The sequence below is a fragment of the Scyliorhinus torazame genome, chromosome 19, assembly GCF_047496885.1.
Source record: "Scyliorhinus torazame isolate Kashiwa2021f chromosome 19, sScyTor2.1, whole genome shotgun sequence".
NCBI classification, from domain to species: domain Eukaryota; kingdom Metazoa; phylum Chordata; class Chondrichthyes; order Carcharhiniformes; family Scyliorhinidae; genus Scyliorhinus; species Scyliorhinus torazame.
In genome coordinates, this window is record NC_092725.1 from 80,919,704 (window position 1) to 80,944,173 (window position 24,470).

Sequence of the window (24,470 nt, forward strand, 5' to 3'; positions counted from 1 at the left end):
AGTATGTATATTATAAATATTCTGCACACAGAACGTGTACACATCTGTGAAGGAAATATTCATCCTTTGCATAAAAAATGCATACCCATTAATGTAGTTGCTGTATTTGAGTATGACAAATTGATGCAAGCAGAACTTCAAACAATAATTAAATACAGCAGCCAGTAATTAAATGAATACCTCACTCTGACCTCAAAACATCCAGCAGCATCCGGGAAGGGCTCTGCAGCCAAGAATTAAATCAAGAAATGCAGACTTAACCACCCACCTTTAATACATGAAGGCAGGACCCAGCGATTGGGATGGAATAGTAATTACCTATTGGCAGCTCTGTTGCCACCGTTGTATCTGGGAGGTTCATCCATGGACCACGGAGTGCCCAGAAAGGAGTCTCCACCCACCTGAGCTGGTTGGGAGACCATCTGATTTCACTGGCCTACACACGCTCATCTCTCAGAAGATTCTGACCATTAAATTTGGTTCTCTCGCCACAAATGCTGGCCTGGTCTGCTGGGCATTTACAGAAATTTTGATTTTTACTTGGGTTTTCCAGCATCTACGGTATTTTGCTTCCGAATTAATTAATCCTGTTGCTTTCCATGACCAGTATCACAGTTCATCCGCTGTCTTGCAAAATCACCGGGCTTGATTTATAGCAAGGTGATAACTGGAAGGAAATGTCCTAAGAAGGGAAGTGTGGATCTACTGACCACTGCTGCCATTGTGGCAACATACCTTTAGCCTACTGTTGGACTGTTGGAGCTGCCCGGAGTTCAATTCGGATCATATGACATACACAGGATCTGAAATTGTTTCTGGACTGAACCAGTATTAGCTGGTGACAGAGTGGAATAGAGGACTCAAAAGTAAGCTCTTCTTCACCTTGTGGTGTTCAGGAGGAGTGGGAATACATCCCAAGCAGCATTCTCAGATATTTGGTCAAAGAAGTGGCAGGTTGCAAGACTAGGCTGTCAGCCCACCTGCGAAGGCAATATAGCAGTTCTCCCACAGAGAAGAACTATTTTTGGAAAAAGCATCATGACGCCACAGTGCAGCTGAGCACTTCATGTGTCCCTGGGCCTCAGGTAGAATTGAAATGGAATAGTAAGTAAGAACAACATGAAGGGATACCAGGAGGAAATACAATGAGAAAAGGGAAAATTTGTTGAAAACATTGACGTGTACGCTTTCTACTCACCACCCACTCAACGCCTCTCCCACCTGACAACTCTCTCCCTCTCACTGATTCTCCAGCTCACCACCTCTCCCGCAGGCAGACTCTCTCCCTCTCGCTGACCCTCATGCTTGTTGCCTCTCCTGCAGGCCAACTCTTGCCTCTCCAACCCTCTTGCTTGTTGAGAATGGCCCAGGAGAGGAATAGCAAGAGGGAGGAAGTGAATGAAAGGAGCTATGGATGGGAAAGTGTCTCCAGGTTGCTCAAAAATGGCACCAATCGGGTCATTCACACTCCGTCGGTCCTGGCATGAAACAAGCACCGAACTGCATTGTCATACCCAAGAATATACATGGATTTCAACCCCTCGAAAATATTGCCTGTGTAGAAATTGACACCCAATTTTCTGCCTCAAAATTTGGGCTCAAAAAGTCAACTTTTACACCAGTATACACAGTATTGAACTATGTTAACAGAGACAATTTCCTGTCTTCGGAAATTGTAATAAAAAGGTAAACGTATTCTTTAAATATCCCTTTATTATTTTGCTAGAAATAGCAAATACAGAAAAGCTTTTTCAGTAAAAACCAATCCAATAACGCCCGCAATGTAATGTTAGGTTGGCAGCATTACCAACAGCTGCTGTGAATACTTGATTAATTGCTTTCATGCTCAGCAGAACAGCTTGACTGATCAGTTACCACATTCTTGCAAAATATATTTTGTTCAGTTTTTAGGAAATCATGAAGTCATATCTGCAATCTGAAAGGGTTGAAAGGTGAAAAAAACATATTTTAATGATCTGCACCTACTTGTTTGAGCGCTTCTCCTTTCCCACAAAGAGGCTGTTTCGCATCAGACCTGCACGAGTGCCCAGGAAAGCCATTTCAATACCATCTTCATTATTTCTGTACAAGGGTCAAATAAATAAATCTCAAATGAAGTTAAAAAACAATGCACTAATCCGTACATAACATTAGGATAACGAGGCTAGAGGAACCTCACAGAGAATTGGTATATGCTAGATAACAAAGGGACAATGGTTACAGTTATTAAATTAGACTAAGCCTAATAATATTATGGATGTCTACACTGATAGGGTATCATTAGAACCTTCTAGATTCAATGACTATTTTTCACTGCTAAAGATTTTCTCTACATAATTTACACCATTTATTATTCAAGATGATTCAAGTAACTGAATAGGTACTAATACCACAGAATGCATCAGTGACTTACAGAATATTAGACACACTAACAGATCAAAAAGTAGCAATCAGTAAATCAATAGATTAATGGAGCAGTGGATAAACTTAGCAGCTGGTACACTATGGGTGTATCTGCATCTGATGGAGCGATTCAAGAAAGCGGCTCATTGCCACCTTCTCAAGGGTAATTAAGGATGGGAACAAATGCTGGCCTTGCCAATGACACCCACATCCCGTCAAAGAATATTTAAAAATTAAATTAATGGAAAATTGTGCAAAGTAACAAATAATTAATTAATGGAATAGCAGTGGACACACAACTGACTTATTTATTAAACAGAAAATCCCCAAAACTATCCATTCTTTAAATATTTGTTCACTTTTATTTACAGGAGAGTTGTGTCATATTTTGATAATTAGGATATTTTAAAATATACTTTACTATTGATAGAATTTTCTGTTACACTTACTCAGAAACGTTCATGGCTATGGCTGTCCAGTAAGCTTCAATTGGAGCAGTTACGACAGCATCGAAGAGCACCTCCTGGACCAACTCCTCATCACCTTCACAGCAACGAGATATTAGGGAATAAGTGGGATGAAAGACAGATTTAGATAGAAACATGGAAAGGAAAATTACTTTATGTTGACTGACGAACAAAAATACATAGAAATTTGGGATTAAATCTTCTGTTGTGGAATCTAAGTTGGAAGTGAGAATGATTCCAGTTGGGGGCAGGACAGCTGACCACACGCAATCTTGCGCTGTTCTGCTGACTACCTGTGCATCCAGGCGGAGCTCACCGAATCTCATGGAGGGAGAAGGCAGGAAGTCACCAGCCCCACACAATAACCTTAAGGGTGTCATGTGAGAGTATCTTTAAGAAATGGGTATTTATAAATGGGTGTGTATATAAATATCTGTAGTGAGAGTACCTTTAAGAAATGGGTGTTACTACTGCAGTGATGTCAGAGAGTGGGTGGAGCTGGGCTATCTGTCAGCTTTTCACTTTTGTTTTTGAGCAGGCTACAGGGTGTGTTTTAGTTTCGTTTTCAGTGTGGGAGCTGAAGCCAGACAGAGCAGGTGTACTGTTGATCTCGCTGCCATGAAAAGACTATCTCTTGATCATTTGGTGAATTCAGAATTATAAATGTTTTCAGTAGTGACTTTAACTTGATGTGCTTCTGATAAAAGTTTTGTTTTTAAGTCGTATGGATGTTAAAAAGGAAAGCTTAAAGGTTTCCTTAGTGTTGTAGTCTTTGGGGTTGTATTTGAATTAATGGTTGCTAAGATGTTCACTGTATGTTTTAAAAAGGTTAACTTGAGTTCATAGAATAAACATTGTTTAGCTTTAAAAAATACTTTTCCATTTCTGCTGTGCCACACCTGTAGAGTGGGCCGTGTGCTCCCCATACCACAATCTAGTAAAAGTTGTGGGTCAGGTGAACTCCATGATACACTTTGGGGTTCTCTAAACCCTTGCCCATAACAAGGGGTTGGAAAGCCTGGGTATCATATTTTAAGGGCACCTGGACTTTAATGTTCTTAAGACACTTGTAGTTAAAGTTACAAATGATTTATTAACATTAGCTGGGGGTAAACTATATACAAGGCAACAGATGAACAGCAGCAAACTCATGCACATGCAAGCTCTCTCCTTTACTTCCTCCAGCCAGTGTGAGGGGTCACCAGACTTTACATTCACTTATATACTTATGAGGCTGCTAGTGGTCAGTCTGTGAATTGCAAGACAACCATGATATCACCACACGGAAAGCCATTCATGCATTGCACGCCAGGAACTTCAGTTCAGCTGAACTTAATGACCCAGAGAACAAAGCAACTTGTGGCTCCAAGGTTCAGTGAAGCCTCCTGGAAAATTCCACCTCCTCCCCCCTCCCCAGGTCATCCAGGCAAGGCAGGAGGTGCTATATTCCCAGGATGAGAGCAAGGAGGCCCTCCAATATGATGGCAGCAGCCTGGTTAAGGTCACAGCAAAGGTTAGCGCCAGTGGAGCCCACCACAGAAATGCCCAGCACAAGGATGAACGATCTGCTTCTCTCCACCAGGGTAAATGGACTTACGCTCTCAGCAAATGGATACACATAAGGGCGTCAGGCAATCTAAGTGTGCGAGTGCATAGGGTAGTCAGATAGGAATTTGGGTCTCAGTAGTCACCAGCAGATGAGACATCTGCACTGCACTTTGTGCTCTCAATTGTAAATCAGTTGCACGGGAACTTATTTCTCAATCAATTCCATCGGCATGAATGAACCTGAAATACTCATGTAACCATTGGGATGACAACCAATCCTCTGCCCTTCTGCAGGGGAAGAATAGCAACAACAAGCGTGAGTGTTCCCAGATCAGAGGCGGGCATTTGAGTCTTCATCCCATATGAGCAGCAAGCTTCAAAGATAGCCAGGAAGGAACGAGACAGTGCCTGCACAGAAGGCAAGATGCAACTCCACCAGGAGGCAACCAGCGAGGATGCCTCCAGTTTGCATTTGTCAGCTGCATCCACAAAGTGAGGCATTGAATTAATGAAGGAGTTTGCTTAGTCAATCACTATTTTTTATTTTCTCTATTCCAGATACCAGCAAGAAAAGGGAAAAGCCAAAAAGGGAGACCATCTCCAACCACCTCTCAGGAAGATGCCTCAGAAACCTTAGAGGATACACCATCACGGGGTTCACCTTCACCACCCACCAGTGCATATACCCTCAGCTTGGTGGATTCATGTTCTAGACGAGGCTCTGGGTCACAGTCTAGTAAGCAAACCACAGACACAGACCCACAGCTGGCGGAGGAAGTGATAGCCGAGGTCTTTGACACTTCAAAATACTGCCACCTCCTGCCGACTAGAAACACGCCGTGCGAAGACCAGAGAATATCAGCAACAATCTACACCTATCCTCCCACACCCTGTAAGTTTCAATGAAATAACCTGTCATTCTTCGAAACTATAGACAATACTGGCCTAGTTCCCTTGATCTCTCCTTATATGACAGTCCAGGGATTAGTCTGGTGATCCTCCATTGCACTTCTTCTATTGCAAAATATCCTCCCTTAGATAAGGAGACAAAAACTGTACACAATACTCCTGCTGCAGATTCACCAATGCTCTGTTCAAATGCAACAAGACACTTTTACTCTTCTATTCAAATTCCCTTGCAATGATGGCCAACAAATCATTTTCCTTCTTAATTGCTTGCTGCACCTGCATGCAAGCATTAGTGACTTATGAACAAGGATACCCTGATCCTTTTTAGTATCAATACTTCCATCATTTAAGAAATACTTTGCCTGTCTGCTTTTTTTAACCAAAGTCCATGGTGCACGATCAATAACTCCCAAAGCGAGATTGTAGGACAATTGAAGGCTTTATTGAACTAGATGTTTCCCCCAGCAGCGCAGGTACAGAATGCGGCAGCTAGGGAAACACAGACTCTTATACTCCGCCTTTCTGGGCGGAACCAGCAGACAGGCTCCACCAATGATCTTACAGTATCAGGTACCTCCAACACCAATGATCTTACAGTAGCAGGTACCTCCAACCTAGGTACCGTAATACCCCTAATACGGACTACCACATTCACCCCCTGTTAAAAAAGAGTCCGGCAGCGGTGGTGGTCTTGCGTTGTACAGTGGTAGAGGTTATGGCGGTACCCGTCGGTGGTACAGTGTTCTGCCTTTTTACATGTCACACAAATTATTTACAGGTATTTATTTACAGATACATTTCATAATGAAGCTATTAGTCGATCGGGGGCTCTGGTTGTCCTCTGTGATCATCGCAGTCTCGGTGGTGATGCAGGTGCCGGCTCGGGCATCCGTGACTCCGGGAGCGTGGCGTCTTCAGCTTCATCGCCCCTAGGTGGGAGCAGTGGAAGGACCGATCCCCCTGTGAAAGGGGCAGCAGTGGGGTGCGTCGGTGGGAGGGTGGGTGGGGTTGGTGAGGGGAGTGTGGGTGGGGATCCAGCGGGTGCCAGGTCCCGGAGGGAGACCGTATCCTGTCGGCCGTCGGGGTACGCCACATAGGCATACTGAGGGTTAGCATGAAGGAGATGTACCCTCTCGACCTAGGGTCCGACTTGTGCGCCCGCACGTGTTGCGGAGCAGGATGGGTCCAGGAGCTGCCAGCCAGGTTGGGAGCGAGGTCCCGGAGGAGGACTTCCTAGGGAAGACAAGGAGGCGTTCATTAGGTGTTTCGTTGGTCGTGGTACACAGTAGTGATCAAATGGAGTGGAGTGCATCGGGGAGGACCTCCTGCCAGCGGGAGACTGGGAGATTCTTGGATCGTCGGGCCAGTAGGATGGTCTTCCAGACCGTTCCGTTCTTCCTCTCCACCTGCCCGTTTCCCCGGGTGTTGTAGCTGGTTGTCCTGCTTGAGGCAATGCCTTTGCTGAGCAGGAATTGACGCAGCTATTAGTTCATGAAGGAGGACCCCCTATCGCTGTGGACTCAGGCGGGGAAACCGAACAGGGTAAAGATGCTGTGGAGGGCTTTAATGACGGTGGCAGCGGTCATGTTGAGACAGGGGATGGCGAACGGGAACTGGGAGTACTCATCAATCACATTCAAGAAGTACGTGTTGCGGTCGGTTGAGGGGTGCTTTGAAGTCGATGCTGAGGCATTCAAAGGGGCGGGAAGCCTTCACCAGGTGCGCTTTCTCTGGCCGGTAGAAGTGCGGCTTGCACTCCGCGCAGATTTGGCAGTTCCTGGTGACGGTCCTGACCTCCTCGATGGAGTAGGGCAGGTTGCGGGTTTTGATAAAATGGAAGAAACGAGTGACCCCCGGGTGGCAGAGGTTATTGTGAAGGGTCCGGAGTCGGTCCACATGTGCATTGGCACATATGCCGCGGGATAGGGCATCAGGAGGCTCGTTGAGCTTCCCGGGACGATACAAGATCTTGTAGTTGTAGGTGGAGAGCTTGATCCTCCACCGTAAGATCTTATCGTTCTTTATCTTGCCCCGCTGTGCATTATCGAACAGGAAAGCTACCGACCATTGGTCAGTGAAGAGCGTGAATCTCCAGCCGGCCAGGTAGTGCCTCCAAAGCTTCTACTATGGCTTGGGCCTCCTTTTCAACGGAGGAATGACGGATTTCGGAAGCATGGAGGGTGCGTGAGAAGAAGGCCAGGGGCCTGCCCGCCTGGTTGAGGGTGGCCGCCAGAGCTACGTCGGTTGCGTCGTATTCGACCTGGAAGGGAAGGGACTCATCGATTGCGTGCATCGTGGCCTTTGCGATGTCTGCCTTTATGCGACTGAAGGCCTGGCAGGCCTCTGCCGACAGGGGGAAAGCCATGGATTGGATTAGTGGGCGGGCCTTGTCCGCATAATTGGGGACCCATTGGGCGTAATATGAGAAAAACCCCAGGCAACGCTTCAGGGGCTTGGAGCAGTGAAGGAGGGGAAACTCCATGAGGGGACGCATGCGTTCGAGATCGGGGCCTATGCACCGTGCACTACGTAGCCAAGGATGGCTAGACGATCGTTGCTGAACATGCATTTCTCCTTGTTATAGGTCAGGTTAAGGAGACTGGGCGGTATGGAGGAATTTGCGGAGGTTGGTGTCGTGGTCCTGCTGGTTGTGGCCGCAGATGGTGATGTTTTCGAGGTACGGAAACGTGACCCGCAAACCATACCGGTCAACCATTCGGTCCATCTACCGTTGGAAGACCGAGACCCCATTTGTGACACCGAAGGAAACCCTTAGGAAGTGGTAAAGCCGCCCATCTGCTTCGAATGCAGTGTACGTGCGGTCGTCCGGGCGAATGGGGAACTGGTGGTGGGCGGATTTGAGGTCAACCATGGAAAAGACCTTGGGCGCAATTCTCCCCAAACGACGCGATGTCCGCCGACTGGCGCTCAAAACGGCTCCAATCAGACAGGCATCGCGCCGCCCCAAAGGTGCGGAACGCTCCGCATCTTTGGGGGCTGAGCCCCAACATTGAGGGGCTAGGCCGGCGCCGGAGGGATTCCCGCCCCGCCAGCTGGCGGAAACGGCCTTTGTTGCCCTGCCAGCTGGCGCGGAAATGACATGTCGGGGCGGAGCATGCGCGGGAGCGTCAGCGGCCGCTGACAGTTTCCCGCGCATGCGCAGTGGGGAGAGTCTCTTCCGCCTCCGCCATGGTGGAGACCGTTGCGGAGGCGGAACGGAAAGAGTGCCCCCACGGCACAGGCCTGCCCGCGGATCGGTGGGCCCCGATCGCGGGCCAGGCCACCGTGGGGGCACCCCCCCCGGGGCCAGATCGCCCCGCGCCCCCGCCCAGGACCCCAGAGCCCGCCCACGCCGCCTTGTCCCGCCGGTAAATAGGTACTTTAATTTACGCCGGCGGGACAGGCAATTTATCGGCGGGACTTCGGCCCATCCGGGCCGGAGAATCGAGCGGGGGGGGGGGCCCGCCAACCAGCGCGGCCCGATTCCCGCCCCCGCCGAATATCCGGTACCGGAGACTTCGGCAACCGGCGGGGGCGGGATTCACGGCAGCCCCCGGCGATTCTCCAACCCGGCGGGGGGTCGGAGAATGACGCCACTTGTATTGTGCAATCTGATTGACAAAATCAGATATGCGGGGGAGAGGGTACGCGTCGAGCTGCGTATACCTATTGATGGTTTGGCTGTAATCGATGACCATCCTGTGCTTCTCCCTGGTCTTTACAATCACCACTTGAGCTCTCCAGGGGCTGTTGCTAGCTTTGTTAATACCTTTCTTCAGTAACCGCTGGACTTCCGACCTGATGAAGGTCCGGTCCTGGGCACTGTACCGTCTGCTCCTGGTGGCGGCGGGTTTGCAATCGGGGATGAGGTTTGCAAACAGGGAAGGTGAGTCGACCTTGAGGGTTGCAAGGCTGCAGACAGTGAGAGGGGGTATAGGGCCGCCGAATTTAAAAGTTAAGCTCTGGAGGTTATATTGGAAGTCCAGTCCCAGGAGTGTGGCAGCGCAGAGGTGAGGGAGGACGTAGAGTCGGAAATTGTTAAACTCTCTTCCCTGGACTGTGAGGTTAGTTATGCAGTACCCCTTGATCTCCACAGAATGAGACCCGGAGGCCAGGGCGATTTTCTGGTTAACTGGGTGTATAGTGAGGGAGCAGCGCCTTACCGTGTTGGGGTGGATAAAGCTCTCCGTGATCCCAGAGTCGATCAGGCAGGATGTCTTGTGTCTGTTGATGAGTACTGTCGTCGTAGCAGTCGAAACAGTTCGGGGCTGAGACTGGTCCAGTGTCACCGAGGCGAGTCGTGGCAGAAGCTGATGGATCTCCTTGGGCGGTGTGCGGTCATCCGAGTCGGGGTCTTGAGACTTCAGCCAAGGTGGCGGCACCCACAGGTCGCACATGGCAGTGGGTGGGCAAGATGGCGGCACCCATGAGTTGCACATGGCCTCTGGGGGACAAGATGGCAGTGCCCAGGGTCCGTACGTGGCTCGCGTGACCAAAGATGGCGGCGCCCACAGGCCGCACGTGGCCTGCGAGGAGGGGAATGGCTGCGGCCACGGTTCGCCTGCGGAGACAGCGGCGACCGATCGGGCCTGGCGTACTGCCACGAAATGCCCCTTCTTCCCACAGCCCTTGCATGTTGCGGAACAGGCCAGGCACCATTGCCGGGGGTGCTTGACATGACCGCAAAAATAGCATCGGGGGCCCCCCTCGGGGTTGCCTGACAGTCGCGTGGCACAAGCTTGTGTGGGGTTGGGGGATGAGTCGGGATCAGCTGTGGGTGAGGTCCACGCTGCCCATGGGGATACCCCGCGGTCAGGGATGTATGCTCGGGCGTTGCGTGAGGCTACGTCTAAGGAGCTTGCAAGTACCTGTGCCTCCTTGAGACCCAGAGTCTCTTTTTCCAGCAGCCGCTGGCGGATCTGCGAGGACAGCATACCTGCAATGAAGGCATCCCGGATTAAAAGTTCGGTGTGGCTGTTGGCTGAAACCTGTGGACAGTCATAGTTCCTACCTAGTACTAGCAATGCGCGGTAGAATTCGTCTAGCGATTCCCCCGGAATTTGTTGTCTGGTAGGTAGGAGATGTCGGGCGTAAACCTGATTTACTGGGCGAATGTAGTATCCTTTTAACAGGGTCATCGCGGCCTCGAAACCGTCCGCGACCTCGATGAGCATGTAGATTTTTGGGTTCACCCTTGAGTGGAGAACTTGCAGTTTCTGGTCCTCCATGGGTGTAGTCGTGGCCGTCCTGATGTATCCGTTGAAACACGCCAGCCAGTGTTTAAAGGTCGCCGCTGAGTTTGCCGTGTGGGGTCTAAGTTGTAGACATTCCGGCTTGATGTGGTGCTCCATTCTTCACATTTAGTTCAATAAATTGATGCATGATCAATAACTCCCGAAGCGAGATTGTAGGACAATTGAAGGCTTTATTGAACTAGATGTTTCCCCCAGCAGCACAGGTACAGAATGCAGCAGCTAGGGAAACACAGACTCTTATACTCCGCCTTTCTGGGTGGAACCAGCAGGCAGGCTCCACCAATCATCTTACAGTATCAGGTACTTCCAACACCAATGATCTTATAGTATCAGGTACCTCCAACCTAGGTACCGTAATACCCCTAATACAGACTACTACAGTACATAACTTCATCTTTATTCACATTATATTCTATCTGACACACTCTTGCCCATTCACTTGGCCTGTGCATTCCCCTTGAAGCCTCCTTGCATTCTTTCTGTAACTTACACTCTCACCTAGCTTTGTGTCACCAGCAAATTTTGCAGTAATACATTTGGTCCCCACATCCAAATCATTTATATAGATTGTGAACAGCTGTGGCCCAAGCACTGGTCCTTGCGGTACCCCACTAGTAACAGCCTACCACCCTGAAAATTACCTGTTTATTCCTACTCTGTTTTCTGTCTGTAGACCATTTCTCAATACATACTGATATAGTACCTCCGATCCAATGCACTCTAATTTTCTTTAGTAACCTCCTGTGTGGGACCATATCAAGAGCCTTCTGAAAATCCAAATGCACCACATCCACTGGTTATCCTTTATCTTTGCTACAAGTAACAACCTCAAAAATCCCCAAACACAAATTCCTTTTCATAAATCTATATTGATGCTACCCAATCAGATTATTATTTTCTAAGTGTCCAGTTACCATATCTTTATAATAAGTTCTGACATTAACCCGACCACTGACCTCAAACTAACAAGTCTGTGGTTCACCATTTGCTATGCCCCCCCCCCCCTTCTTAAATAGTTGGGTTCCATTTGCTACATTCCAATCTGCAGGGACTTTCCAGAATCTATAGAATTTTGAAAGATAATCACCAATGCATTCATTAACCAAAGCCACTTCCTTCAATACTCTAGGATATAGCTCATCAGGTCCAAGGGATTTATCAACTTTCAATTCAATTAGTTTTCGAGTACTACCTCTTTATTATTACTAATTTATTTCAGTTCCTCACTTTCACAAGTCCCTTGGTTTACTCGTAATTTTGGGAGATTTTCTGTATCTTCCTTTGTGAAGATAGACACAATGTAATTGTTTAGTTTCTCTGCCATTTCCCCATAATCCATTATAAATTCTCCTAACTCTGCCTGCAATGGGCCTACCTTTGTTCTTGCTAATGTTTTCCTTTTCACATACTGAAGGAAATTTTACACTCTGCCTTTATGTTTCTCACTAGCTTGCATTCATACCCTCTTTCCCCTTGCCCTATCAGTTTCTTTATCATTATCAGTGTCAAGTTGGCACTGCCAGGGTGCCGGGGCAATGCCATGGCACTGCCCCGCATTTGCGCGACCAACCAGGTGGCTCCAATGGCCTCCTAGTACCCCGGATTGGCCATCATGCCTGGTCTCCACTTGTGAGACCAATACTAATCGGGCCCAGGCGGCCGTCGACTCCCCGGAGCCAGGAGACTGCGGCCTCAAACCTGCCGAGCATAGTTAGATGAACCTAATGGCAAGGATGCTAGTCCCAGTTCTGCTAGGATGCAACACATCCATCTTGTACAGGTTCCACCTGCCCAAGAACCAGTCCCAAATGCCTCAGAAATCTGATGCCCTCCTTCCTACGCCAATTCTCCAGCCACATGTTCAATCGCCCAATCCTCCTATTCCTATGCTCAGTGGAACATGGAGAGGATGTTTCCACTTGTAGGAAAAACTAGAACCAGAGGAAACATCCTCTCCATGTTCACTCTATCAAGGCCTCGCAGTATCCTGTAAGTTTAAATGAGATTCTCCCTCATCCTCCAATGAGTACAGATGCAGAGTCCTCAACCGCTCCTCATACGACAAGCTCTTCATTGCAGGGATCATTCTTGTGAACCTCCTCTGGACTCTTTCCAAGACCAGCACACTCTTCCTTAGATATGGGACCCAAAACTGCTCACAATACTCCAAATGGGGCATGCCTTACCAGAGCCTTACACAGCCTCAGAAGTACATCCCTGCTCTTGTATTCTAGCCCTCTCGACATGAATGCTAATATTGCATTTGCCTTCCTAACTGCCGACTGAACCTGCACGTTAACCTTAAGAGAATCGTGAACAAGGATTCCCAAGTCCCTTTGTGCTTCTGATTTCCTAAGCATTTCCCCATTTAGAAAATAGTCTATGCCTTCATTCCTCCTTCCAAAGTGCATAACCTCACACTTTTCCACATTGTATTCCACCTGCCACTTCTTTGCCCACTCTCCTCGCCTGTGCACGTCCTTCTGCAGTCCCCCCACTGCTTCCTCAATATTACCTGTCTCTCTAGATATCTTTGTATCATCTGCAAACTTAGCAACAGTGCGTTCAGTTCCTTCTTCCAGATCGTTAATGTATATTGTGAAAAGTTGTGGTCCCAGCACAGACCCCTGAGGCACACCACTAGTCACTGGCTGCCATCCTGAAAAAGATCCCTTTATCCTCACTCTCTGCCTTCTGCCAGTCAGCCAATCCTATACCCATGTCAGTATCTTACCCTTAACACCATGGGCTCTTAACTTATTTAACAGCCTCCTATGCGGCACCTTATCAAAGGCCTTCTGGAAATCTAAATAAATCACGCTCACTGGTCCTCCTTTATCTAACTTCCTTGTTACCTCCTCAAAGAACTCTAACAGATTTGTCAGACATGACCTCCATTCCTCACTTCACGCACTCCCTCACTCCCCAAACTCCCAGATGCTTAATCTGTCAAGTCGCACTCGATAAATAAATAGGTTGAAGTTTTATTGTACTCACATTCCAGATCTGGATCCTCTCCAGAAAGATAGCGAATTACAGCTGCTTTTTGAGACAGCTTGCGGTGGGCTGAATCAATGTCGGTTACACAATAAATCCTGCCAGAAGGGTTAAGCAAAGACCCCATCAGTTACAGCTACAATTTTTCACTGAAGTATGATCTTTCAAATCTGTGAAGTTCTAAAAATATACATTACAGCATCAGATAACTTCAAATAAGATATCTCAGCAATAAATTGATGTATAAAATCATAATTATATTGGAGTATTTGTTTTAAATATAGGGCAGATACCCCACCTCCTTTTTCTTCTGTCTATCCTTTCAAAATACCAAACACCCTTGAAAATTCAGTTCCCTCTAGTTTTGAAAACATAGGGGGCAATTCAGCGGACTTGAATCAAAGTTCGCTGAACGGCACGTTTAGCGAGGTGCTTCTCGGTGCTGCAACACTGAAAAACATCTCTCTATTCAATGGCACTTTGCAATTTTTGGGGGGCCTCGGGGAGAATCTCTCAACCGAGATGGCACTTAGAGGGATTTCTTGCTGGCGAGAGGAAAGACTCCTCGTAGATCAGGGCACCATTCTGTCTGGCTGCCCCAATCTTTCCCCCCACCCAGCCATTAGGTTCCCCTCTCATTTTTGACCCACACTAACCCCCTCAAACCTTGGGGAGGCCACCGGGAATCCCCCGCCTACCAGGCAAGGCCTCCCTCCCCACCCCCCCCGGTACAATCACTGGCAGTGCCAACCTGGCACCTAGGCACCCTGGCGCTGCCATCCTGACACCCTGGAAGTGCCCTGGCACCCTGGCAGTGCCAAGGTGCCAAAGTGCCACCCTGCCCTGTTCCCGACCACCCGGGGTCTCCAATGGCCTGGGAGACCCACCCCAGGTGCCGCTATGATTGGTCCACATGTGACACATTTAAATTTGTGAGGGCGAGTTCAAACTCCTGACGTCTCATGGAATTCTGTTGAATCTTGCAAGTTGTTTCGAGCGTCGTGAACTCCTGCCAGGGTAATCTCCCTATTAAAGGGTTCATTGGGGTCGCCTCCCTATTACAGGGGTCCCGGGGCGCGGGGGGGGGGGGGGGACTGAGTTGGGTCGCCCGTTGGGTAGGGGGCGCACCCAGGCAATCGAGGGTGGGGGGGGGGTTGCTGAGGGGATGGGGGGGGATGGTCGGTCGCAGCATTGTGCAAGAGTCGCCCGCTCAAAATGATGGACCGATAGCACGATTCCCTCGGGAATTACCCATAAATTGACATGGCAAGGAATATGGAATTGCATCATAGTTTGCGCTCTCAGGGAGATCATAAATCGGGTGCAATTCTCCTCTGGCAGGAAAACATAGGGTGGAATTCTCCATTCCTGAGGCTAAGTGCTGGCCCCACGGAGAATCCGCGGGTGATTCACGATGGGAAAATAGGCACGAACCCCTCACCAATTCCGGTACCAGTGAGGGGCTAACACCGGCGCCACATAGAACACCCGTGGATTGCGCGGAAAAATGCCAGAGAATCGGCACATCCCGGGCCATGCATGCGCAGGGCTGACGAGCTGCACCGGTCGGGCTGGAAAACATGGCGCCGGCTGTGTGGGACCCTAACCCGTCCACCCTGACTCCACAGCCCACCCCCTGGCCATCATCCACCATTCACCCCAGCCCTAGCAGCAGCCCCCTGGCGCCTGCCCCGAATCCAGCGTCGTAAGCCATTCTCCACCCAATCGCCAATCCCAATTTCGGCATCGGGCTATGGAGAATCCCGCCCATAGTCTCCCAAATGGGGAATCTACTCCCACCGGAGGTGAACTGCACATGATTTGCACTCCCAGCAGGAAGTGATTCCCTACCTTCGGCATGCAAATTTATGTATGGGGAGTATTTTGAGGGATTCCCTGGGGAATCCCACTATCGGGCCACCATTTTGAGTGGGCAGCCCAATAGTGAGGTCCCGTGGCTGGCCACCTCCCGCATCGCAAGGAAGTGATGTCCAATCATCTTCCTTCATGCTTGAGCGATTTTGAAGTGGTGGACTGGAAATTGACAGCGCTTAACGCTGTTTTGAGTGGTCCAGAACCTGTGTATCAAAGCTTGATGTTTATAAATATTGTGGTTAGAGCACTTCAGAGTTACTCACCTGTGAAGGAAGTTGAATAGAGCAAAGCTGACAGCTGTGCGTGTTTGGAAGCTCTCAATCACAGCCTAGTAAGGGAAATTAATGAATGGCTTGCAGCTCAAGGATCTGAGGGCGTTTCCAAGAATTGACATGTCGTGCTCCTGTGGCTGAGCCAGGAGGTTTATTGCCCAGGTGAATGTTACGACAATACTTTATTTCACTGCCACATTCTGAACTGTCCTCTAGCTTCCAGACAGAGGTCTCTTTCCTGGGGAATTCTAGACAAGGATCTCTTTATTCAGGGGGCCTCTGAGGGGTCTTTATTTAGGGGGTCTCTGGGGGTCACTATTTTAGGAGACGTGGGGGGCCTCCTTATTTAAGAGTCTCTGGGGGGGGGTCTCTTTATTTATGGGGACTCAGGGGGGTCTCCTTAATTAGGGGGTTTTGGGGGGGCTGGTGATGGGGGTTTGGCGAGTGTTGGGTTGGAAGGCCTTCAATTGTGGGGCAGGGAGGATGGACCTTGGGTAGGCTTTGGGGCAACTCTCCAGGAGTTACCCCCTTGGCCTACTGTGAGTTCCACCATTTCAGGGTCATGTTTGTCCATACCTGTAGGTATTCCCCGCTGAGGTAAAAAAAACAGCAAAGTGTTATTGCATAGCGGGGTCTTAACGCTTAACGCACCAGAAATGGGACTCTGTTTTTGAATCTTGCTCTGGTCTCACGGTTGCAGCAAGACTTCCCTACTCTGATACTCCAATCCTCTTGAAATAAGGGCCAACATTTCATTAGCCTTCCTGATTACCTGCTGCACCTGTGTGCTAGCTTTTGTGCTACGTGCACAAGGACGGCATGGTAGCACAGTGGTTATCACTGTTGCTTCACAGCACCAGGGTCACTGTCTGTGCGGAGTCTGCATGTTCTCCGTGGGTTTCCTCCGGGTGCTCCGGTATCCTCCAACAAGACCCAAAAGACATGCTGTTAGGAAATTTGGACATTCTGAATTCTCCCTCTGTGTACCCGAACAGGCGCCGGAGTGTGGCGACTTGTGGATTTTCACAGTAACTTCATTGCAGTGTTAATGTAAGCCTACTTGTGACAATAATAAAAATTATTATTATTAGGTACCCCAAGTCCCTTTGTGTTGCAGCTTCCTGCAGTTTTTCGCCATTTAAATAATACTCAGTCAACATTTAAAAACATTGATCTGGTCATTATCATATTGCAGTATGTGGGTGCTTGCTGTGTGTAAATTGGTTGCTGTATTTCCTACATTACGTTAAAACATTTCAGAACATCCTGAGCTTGTGAAATGTTCTCTGAAAATGCAAGTCTCTCTTTTCTTTTCCTACTGAGAACATGTGTACCATTAACAAATAAACAATAGAACGGCAGCCTTCTTGGCCGAATTCTCATTGTACAAATTTGGGTCTTACAGCATATAGTCAATACCATCTTACCATTCATTTGCAATTGTCAAGTCAGGCTGGACTATGTCATGCAACCCTGAAATTTAAAACGAAAATTAATTAGTGATTCAAAATTACTTCAAGTTCATTTTTTAAAAGGACTATGAACAACTCCCAACTTTATTGGGGCAAGGTTGAGAGTACGTTATCATAGTTATGTAGATGTTATAATGTGCACAAAAGATTACAGATAAGCGAATGGAACAGGATGGAGCCAAGGAGATATATTTGCAAGACTCTGAAGATAATAGAGATACTCTGGCTTTGTTTGGGGAAGGGTGTGGTTTATGAAGGGAACTGAACAATACAGCTCTACTGAACCAAATGGAGTTGTAGAAAGATGTGCATTGGTTTAGCAGAGGAGAAGATCCTCTTACAACAATGATATTGTTCTAAAGTCCCTATTAACATCTCCCTCCAGTCAACTAAGCTGATCTGGGATGAGGCAACAGGCATGTAAGGGAGAAGTCTGAGCATTCAGTTCAGATGAAAACGTTGGTAAAACGGTCGCTGCTGTGGGAGGCTACAATTTAAATCTCTCTTGAGCTGCACACTTTTGTGGGATATAGAATCCTCAACGCTAACCTAGGAACTTCTGCCACTGGGCCTGATGATCTCAAGCTCTGTTATCAACTAGCACATCTGGCTGTTCCCAAGGAAAGATGGAATTTAGCTCTCTGCTGATATGCTTCTTGTTCTTCCACTACACTCATGTTCACTTGTACTTGGCATGTCGCCCAGGGTTCTGTTTTCCTACTTACTACATATATCTCCTGACGTTGATGGCACTGGCGAGATACAGTGATGTAGTACCAGGTGAACAGCTGGGAGGGATCCACGAATCAATCCTCTCTCTGCCATACATGTAAAGTTAGGAATTTGGTATGCTCATTGTCGAGCTGTCTTGGGTAGCATGGTGCTGCAGATGCTTGTATGTCAGTATTTGCAGGAGAATCGACAATGGATTTTGCGGGAAGCTTCTTTGGCTATTCCCGGCCTTCTTTGGGAACTCTTGTCTTCATATTTGCAGAAATTCCTGCTCAAATGGGATGAACTTATGAACTACAGTAAGTCACTCCTGCAATTGCAGTGGGCAAGGCATTTTCTGCGTATGCCACTTTTGAAGGCGACTACAATCGGGCTTGTGAGGAAAGATATATGCAGTATGCAGGACAGTTAATAAAAAGGATAACAACAGTGTTTCATCAGCACATCTTCAACCTCAGGGCCAGAGTCTCTGGTTCTATCTCTCATTGACTTCAAAGGACATAGCAATTTGTTAAGAATGACCATTTAACATTTAAAAAGCAGCATCAGTCATATAACATAATAACTATCGAAACCAATGGAATTAAGTATTTGGATACACTACCTTTTCATTTCATCTAGCGGAGTTCAACTTCAGCCTAGACTGATAGGAAGAAAGCTTTCATTATTTGCCACCCGCATCTAAGGTAGCCCCCAATCTTTGTTCTTTTCTGCGGACACAACTCTTACCTATGGCTCCAGGTAGTTGCTTGTAAGTTGCAACAACCGCACCTCAAGAAGCTATGAGCTAAATTAGGTATGGGTAAGCCATGATTTTCAGACACCCATCTCCTCAGTGCAGTTGCAGGACTGAGGAAATATGCTAACTCTCTAGCTCTCTGGGCATGGTAGCAAGGCTTTGTTGCAAACTCAGCTCTCTGATCTGGATACACCTATTAATGCAGGCCTTCATCTCAAATTTGTTTTGCCATTGGATTCAGATGTGGGAGGCAGAGAGGGTATCTAGACTTACTGAAATCAATCTCATGGGTAGGTACCATTTTTCCCATGATTTACTTATTCCATATGTAAATAACCATTGGAAGAACTCCACTTTGCTGGGCCGAATATAATGTTGAGTCACTGATTCAATTTACTGTTTTTCAATATCGTAATCTCTGCAACAGGTCTCTGGATGCTCATGGCACATGATACAATGTTAATTCACTAGAATCAAGCAATGTATTCCTACCTTCTTCCACAGATACATTTCCAATGAATAGAGATTCACCGTGTCCTCTCGTAAGAACAATACACAGGCTGAAAAGAAAATCATTGAATTATAAACATGATAGTGTAAGTATAGATAGAAATATTCAATCAAACCTGTAAGTGCCATTATTATGAGCTGTGTATGTTTCTCTTTGTACACAGAGTATGCAGAAAATACTTTGAAATAAACCACTGGCTAGACAAGACCTGCTTGATGGCTATGAAAGGTGCGTTCATAATGTGGCCAAATAGGTTGATTTACAGCCTGTAAATCCTTCCAATATGTCTGATGGCAAGAGATAAGAGTGGAAGAGTTTCCTGGTCAGCCACGCTGCAGTAGGCAATGGGAAATCATTGCAGTATTTGCCAAACATAATCATGGCACAATCCAATTGAATTCTATGGTTACAAATGCCCTTTCAGGGCATGGTCTCTGAAGCATCACTCTCTCAATCTCTCCATTGGGAGCATTTTGATTTTCCTGATTATAGCGCCGGGAGAACAACAACAGCAATAACTTGTACTTATATGGTGCCTTTAATGTAATAAACTGTCCCAACAGACTTCACAGGAGAATTATAAGTCAAAATATGTTACCAAACCACATGAGGACATTTTGAGTCAGATATCCAAAGCTTAGTCAAAGAGATAGATTCTAAGGATTGGCTGAAGGAAAGTGAGGTAGAGAAATGAAGAAGTGTAGGGAAGGAATTGCAGAGCTTAGGTCCAAGGAAACTGAAATGAGTGAAAATACATGGCCCGGAATTCTCTGGCCGTTCACATCAGTGGGATCTTCCGGTCCTGCTGACAGTGCACACCGACGGCGAACGGTAGAATCAATGGGAAATCCCATTGCTAAGGCGGGACCAGAAGATTCCGCCGCCGGTGGGCAGCGCACCGTCTCCTGCCACCGAGAACAGGTGGAAGGCTAGAGAACCCCGTCCATGGTTTAGTAGAATGCACAGTTACCAGGAGCTACACAGAAAAGGACAGAAACTCTTCACAAAATCTGTACCCTCAATGTATGTTCCTATGAGAAAGAATGTATAATATAGAAGCAAACAGCTTCCACTCGGATAGATTTTTTTTTTGTAGTTTTGGTTATGGAGTCTTAAACATTGGCTGGGATTTTCCGGCCCTGGAACGGCAGACTCAACCACGATGAATACGGCAAGCCAGCCAAAAGTCGAATAACTTTGATGGGACCACAAGATACTGCCGGCAGGCGAGACTGGAAAATCTTGCCCCATGGATAATGGCCTTCTACACATGTCAGATATTCAGCTGACTAAAATAAATAATTTTTTTGCTTTGAAAATGCTGATGTACTCAAACTCTCTGCCTTTGGGATTTGAGAATTCCCTGGAAAAGCAGTTCTGGGTCTGTGCCTGTACACACAGAATTGAGACAGTGGGCTATTCCCATCTTACTGACCACATTTCTTTTCTCTTTGTGATAAAATGTTTCTTTTGAGCGACATTTGATAAAGCTAGATTGGCATTAGGCCTTGTGCCTAGGATTCTTATATCAGGAGAATATAAGAGGTCAAAGCAGAAAGAAAGACTTGATTAGAGACTTATCATCACCTCCTCACCCCCAAGCTCAAATTCCTTCCTTGGCTGCGACCCCCACCTCCCTTTGACCACTATCTGCTAGATCTTATCTGCTGTAGATAAATGAAAGCCAGGATATGGGGCCAGGCTTCACAGTTTTCCTTCCAGACCTCCAATTGTTGAAAACCAAAGCTCACTGGTGAAAGATGGCAGCCGTGGTAAGGTCTTGAATTTCTTTAATGAAGGAAGAGAGTATACAGGTGCCTTATCGCCCCCATTTCAGCCCAATTTCCTACCACCTGGTTCAGGCTGAAGCCATCAATTAACATTTGGTTGGACACCTTGGGACTTCTTTGACCCAGTAACCTGCCTTCCCGCCTTTTCAGAAGATCTCATTGCTGAACTGCTATGATTTTCCATGGAGAGCTCCCTCTTGATCATAAGGCACCTGCCAGGAGGAAGTTCTCCATGCAAGTTCAACAGGTCAGGGTTATGAGGTTGGAGCAGAGCTGAAAAGTAGGAGAAACAACTCTATGTCATCTTAAAACAGTACCTCAATGGCACACCACCTTAGTCAGTGATGGACCCACATTATTTTCATTTCTCTAGCCAGCTTAAGCTAAAATTGTAACTTTATTTATAAATTGAAAATATGTTAGATATGCCTGGGAGGAAATACAATGCAAGTAACTTTCTTATTTGTTCTTCATTTTCCATTGTTTCACCCATTTGAATAAAATTACTTTCTACAGATCACCAGCTGTGTATCGTTTCATTTCATAAGGTACCATTTTTTAAAGAAATTAACAGAAGCACAAAGAGGGAAACTGAATGTCACCTGAAAGGTGTGTCATCAATGTGTGTGTAGAAATAGTCATTGGTTAGAAACAAGACACGTTTCTGTAAGTTCAAAAAGAGAAAACAGTTTTAAAATTAGTAGTAATGAAATATTCTTGCAGAGAATTGATGGTACACATGCACTTTATATATGGGGACATATACAGAAAGCTTTGCAAAACTGCACCTTCACAATATGCAGATGACTTGACATGTGTATCGAGCGTTAGATCTTTTTATCCTTGCCTAGCTAACGTACAAAATGAATAATGTACGCAGCTAAAATTACAACATCACTCACACTGGTGAGATAAGTCCCGTCAATCCTAAACCACAATTTACATGCGTTCTGTCGATCAACTCATGACAATCCACCTTGCAGTTGAGGTAAATGGTGTCAATTTGGCATTCAAGCAACACCAACTTTCCATGCACATGCAATGGTACGGGCTGTATTAGCATGATACATCAACATTTGGCATGCTAGTCAGCAATGGGTATCGTGTTCTTGTGATTTGGGTACTGGATGAGAAGTGGTTGTGAGTTGAATCCCACCTGGGAAAGTTGTGAAATTTAATGTAATCAATCTTCTAATTTGTAGACTTGCACAAGAAAATGGAAATGAAAGCTGTCAATTTTTGGGAAAATCCCCCAATGTCCTTCAGGGAAAATAACCAGCCATCCTACCCAGATTGATCTGCACGTAACACCAGCCCACTAATAAAAAAATGTATTCTATATATGCTGGAATGGTGTTATAAACTCCAAAACAACAAATGGATAATGGATTCGTAGTCAAACCATTTCAGACCCAGACCGACAATCCTGTCCCTTTCCACTCACACTGTATGGATACTGGATTTGACTCTTGCAATGTATAATTACACTTGACTGCCTCATGGAAGGGCATTGAATGACTTTGAGGTTGAAGGCTGCCAAGTACCTGCAACAGATCTAAACAGGTACTTTAATGTAATGGTCCCATCTCATGCACTACATGTCAAAGTAACTTCCACCAATCGCAATTAAATATCAAAATCAATCAGCTGATTCCGTTACAACCTGGTGACAGTTACTTCATACCCCACACAATGTCACAAATGTTAGAGGATACCCTCTGTAAATAGAGCCAGTTGTCTCAACCTCTACTGATAATCAATTTCCAGCAATTGCTCTGTTACATTTTAAGCTCCTAAAGCACCACTAAATAAACAGCAAGGAGACAGCTCATTTATTAGGCTGATACCATCAATGTCACCCTAAAGATGGAAAAAACTTTGGATGTCTGGACATTTTAGAAAGATCTGTTCTGCTGAAAGCACCATGATGGAACTAATAGGATGCCACAGGGTTCGGTCCTTGGGTCCCAGCGATTTACAATCTATATTAACGACTTGGATACAGGGATAGAAGGTTCGATAGCCAAATTCGCAGATGACACAAAAATAGGTGGGACAGCAAGTTGCAATGAGGAAATAAGGACATTACAAATGGGTACAGATAGTTTAGGAGAGTGCGCCAAAATGTGGCAGGTGGAGTTTAATGTGGATAAGTGAGAGATCATGCATTTTGGTCAAAAAAATAGGAAGGCAACTTATGATCTGAATAGGGAGAGACTTTGGGGTGCTCCGATGCAGAGGGACCTGGGTGTCCTCGTGCATGAGTCACAGAAGACAAACATGCAGGTGCAGCAGATAATAAGGAGAGCAAATGGAATGTTGGCATTTATAGCAAAAGGAATAGAGTATAAAGGTAAGGAAGTGTTGTTGCAACTATACACAGCATTGATAAGACCGCACTTAGAGTATTGTGCACAGTTTTGGTCCCTTTATTTGAGGAAAGATGTAGTGCAGGCAGTTCAGCGGAGGTTCGCCAGATTGATTCGGAAGATGGGGGGCTTGTCGTAAGAGGAAAGATTGAGCAGTTTAGGCCTATAGCCTCAAGAGTTTAGGAGAATGAGGGGAGATCACATTGAGGTATACAAGATATTAAAAGGTATGGATAAAGTAGATATGAAGCAGATGCTTCCTCTTGTGAGCCATTCTGAAGCGAGAATAAGACAGCAAATTTTTAAAAAGACCTGCGGAGAAACTACTTCTCCCAAAGGGCTGTGAATCTGTGGAATTCGCTACCCCAGAGTGCAGTGGATGCAGCGACAGTGAGTAAATTTAAGGAGGTGTTAAAACAGATTCTAATTGGTAATGGGTTGAAGGGTTATGGAGAATGGACAGGACGGTGGAGTTGAGGCCAGGATGGGATCAGCCATGATCACATTGAGGGTGTTAGGCTCAGGAGGCTAAATTGCCTGCTCCTGCTCCGAGGTCATGTGCTCTAGGGAGGAGATGCTCTGGCTGATTTCGCAATTCAGCTCTTGGTCTTTTGCATTGCAGGTAACAGATAAGGAACATATCAGCCATGATCGAATGGCGAAGCAGACTCGATGGGCCAAATAGTCTAATTCTACTCCTATATCTTCTGAGCTTATGGCGGTCAATTATTCCTGATTCTCACCATATTGAAGCAGCCCTCTGTTCTGGTACCTGACAAAGTGATAGCCAGCATGTGTCTGTAGTTCACAATCATAGCTGGGGTTGTTAAGTCATGATGTCAGCAGAGGGGGGGACGAAACTAACTGACGAACCTGCCTCACCAACTTGGCAGTTACAGAAAAACATGGCTAGAGGTCTGAGAGCAGAGCATTAAGATGGCCTGCCAGCCAAAAATGTATGTGACCCGTGGGTTCAGAAAGGTTCGGAGAAAAAGTAGGGGATCTACGAATAAAAAAGGTGGAGTGTTAAATGTTGGTTAGATGCCAGTGATAATAATCCACTGTGGCATACGAAAAATGATAAGAAATTGATTTTAACCTGAAAGACGTGCTGTTAGGTGAATTTGACAT

General features: G+C 46.6%; 1 protein-coding gene across 6 annotated transcripts in view; it reads right to left on the reverse strand.

Moving 5' to 3' along the window:
* LOC140396252 (voltage-dependent calcium channel subunit alpha-2/delta-4-like) overlaps positions 1–24,470 on the reverse strand; it is an 820,155-nt gene that overhangs the window by 449,327 nt on the left and 346,358 nt on the right. For all 6 annotated transcript variants that reach the window (XM_072484603.1, XM_072484602.1, XM_072484604.1 and 3 more), the window contains 6 exons: positions 21,573–21,634; positions 19,162–19,229; positions 17,154–17,199; positions 13,580–13,677; positions 2,853–2,946; positions 1,987–2,082 (listed from right to left, as the gene is read on the reverse strand). In XM_072484603.1, coding sequence (XP_072340704.1) covers positions 1,987–2,082; positions 2,853–2,946; positions 13,580–13,677; positions 17,154–17,199; positions 19,162–19,229; positions 21,573–21,634 — 464 coding nt within the window. The remainder of the gene's footprint in view (positions 1–1,986; positions 2,083–2,852; positions 2,947–13,579; positions 13,678–17,153; positions 17,200–19,161; positions 19,230–21,572; positions 21,635–24,470) is intronic.